The following is a 2,500-nucleotide window of genomic DNA, read 5'->3' as shown; positions in this document are numbered from 1 at the left end:
TGTGTGTGTGTGTGTGTGTGTGTGTGTGTGTGTGTGTGTGTGAGTCACAGAGTATCTGGTTGCCGTAGCGATGGACAGACAGATAGTTTTGTTGGAGAACTTGTCGTGTTTTATCTGACATCTGTTAGTAATGCCTGGAGACACTGAGCGCTTTGTCATCCTGTTGTTACCCTGCATGTAGAGCATGGTGTCTGTTACACACACACACACACACACACACACACACACACACACACACACACACACACACACACACACACACACACACACACACACACACACACACACACAGTGAGGGTAATGTGAGTGTCTTCATGTGAACCTTTAGAACTATTTGAGGTTTTGTGGTTTTCATTCATTTCAACCTGTGAAACTTCTTTATCACTAATAATATATATTATATATTAATATCTATATTATATATTAATATCTATATTATATATTAATATCTATATTATATATTAATATATATTATATATTAATATATATTATATATTAATAAATATTATATATTAATATATAATATATATTAATATATATTATATATCACTATTAATATATATTATATATCGTCGGTGTCCAGGACGAACCAGCTAACTCCATTTTCATCTTTTTTTTATTTTTTTCATAAATCAAATCTATTGAACACCCTTTACGTCTGTGTAAAAAATCTAAACATTTGAACCAATGAAAAGTATTAAAAAGCGCCTCTGACGAAAACTCCCAACTCCATTGGATCCTCAAACTGTCCGTCAAAAACAAACAACTCCCCCCTCTCCTCTCCAGCGCTGCCTTTTAACAGCATGAGTAGAGCGCGCTGCGCAGTGAGCTAGGAGGAGGAGCACGACGTAATGCTCCCCGTAGTCTTTTAAAACTATAGAGTGTACCTGTTTATCAAACTTAGCACTGACGCTAATGCTATGAAAACAAGTAATTATATTTCTAAAATCTATGAAGTGTTTAATGAGGAGAGCAATATGACAGGGGCGGCCATAGCTGAGTGGTTAGTGAGCCCGCCTAGGGAACCAGCTGGCCCTGGTTGCCCCAGGTTCGATTCCAGGCTATCCCAGCATATGTGCCGATGATATGAAATTTGTCCCTGAGCAAGACTCTTAACCCCAATTGCTCACAGGTTCTCATTGGAAACAAGACCGCAAGGACTTTCATGAACGACCTGTTAAAAGGAATTATCCTTATCCTTATCCTTACAAGAAGAAAGGCGTTCGTAGCATTTCTGCCACGCTAGTTCTACTACCTCTTTGCAGAAGTTATTGTAATATTTAAAGTCCTGTTTATTATTGTAGGCCTATATAATAAGTGTCATGAAGCATCAGGGCATTGATTCACACGTTGTTGTAATGCATTGTGAGCTTGGAGATACATTGTTAGCTTTTGGGAATTTGTACCCTTTTGAAACCTCTCCCTCAGCAGCGAGTGGAGCTATTGTTGTTTGGACAACAACTCCATTTCAGCTTGATTTCTGCTCGTCTGAAACTACTAACTCCACTCGCGCTGGGTAAAGTGTTGATTTACCCGCGATTTGGGTAAAGTGTTGATAATATGATGACACATGCAAGTATCTGACAATATATAAAGTCACTATACCAACTTTGATGAGGCAGTATTGCTTTGTTTTAAAAATATAAGGTTTTCTTCATTTCCTGAAAAACGTATATATATTTTTTCGTTTCCTGAACAATGAGCGTTTTGGAGTTAGCAGGTTCAGGCTGGACAGCAGAGATATATTAGTTAGTTTAATGCATTTTTTTGGAACTAGATTTCCAGGCTGCTGTTGTGCTGATAATGGTCTGGCTGTTTAAACCCCAGCCAATAGGAACACAGAGCGGGCAGGGCATCAGCAAATTATAGGCCATCCCTATTGGCTGTCTAAGAGCACCCACCAAGTTTGGGGCCTTTAGCATGCTGGGAACTGGAGTTATAGCCCAGCCAATGGGAACACAGAGGGGGCGGGGCTTAAGCAATTACTGCCTGTCCCTATTGGCCGTCTAAGAGCACCTACCTCTGTTTTTCCTATTGGCTGGGGGCTAAACAGCCATAACTCCAGTTCCCAGTATGCTGCTAAAGGCTAAATCTGTTGGTGGTATGGGATGGGCTGTAATTGCTCAAGCCCTGCCCCCTCTGCTTTCCTATTGGCTGGGGTTTAAACAGCCATAGCTCCAGTTCCCAGCATGCTACAAACTTGGTGGGTGGTCCCACAGATTTCCAATTTCATAAACAATGACCACTTCCGGTTTGGCCTTGCTACTTCCAGTTTGTCAGAATGCCTTAAACTTCACCCTGTGACCTAATTAAAAAAGGATCAAATCGTCGGAGTTGCTCCGGAGCCAATTCTTTATTCAGTTATACGTGTCCGCTCCTGAGACGCACCGGAACAGCCTGATTCTGGCTTGAGGTGCGGTGGACTATCCCTTTAATGAATATAAACATGTCTCTCTCCCTCTCTCTCCCAGGTTCCACCAGGGCGAGCTAGCAGTAGAAG

At 41.1% G+C, this 2,500-nt stretch overlaps 2 protein-coding genes across 2 annotated transcripts in view; one reads left to right on the top strand and one right to left on the bottom strand.

The window, feature by feature from the left end:
* fam174c (family with sequence similarity 174 member C) overlaps positions 1-2,500 on the bottom strand; it is a 254,975-nt gene that overhangs the window by 228,831 nt on the left and 23,644 nt on the right. The gene's annotated exons all lie outside the window — the stretch shown is intronic.
* The window catches only part of efna2b (ephrin-A2b), a 29,929-nt gene that overhangs the window by 15,469 nt on the left and 11,960 nt on the right, over positions 1-2,500 (top strand). Inside the window, exon 2 of the mRNA XM_080431070.1 lies at positions 2,472-2,500. This exon is cut by the window's right edge and continues 273 nt beyond it. Coding sequence (XP_080287196.1) covers positions 2,472-2,500 — 29 coding nt within the window. The remainder of the gene's footprint in view (positions 1-2,471) is intronic.

Source organism: Gymnoscopelus braueri (genome assembly GCF_963280865.1).
Source record: "Gymnoscopelus braueri genome assembly, chromosome: 6".
NCBI classification, from domain to species: Eukaryota; Metazoa; Chordata; class Actinopteri; order Myctophiformes; family Myctophidae; genus Gymnoscopelus; species Gymnoscopelus braueri.
The sequence above is the reverse complement of the archived record's forward strand: the minus strand, read 5'-3'. Positions and strand labels throughout refer to the sequence as shown.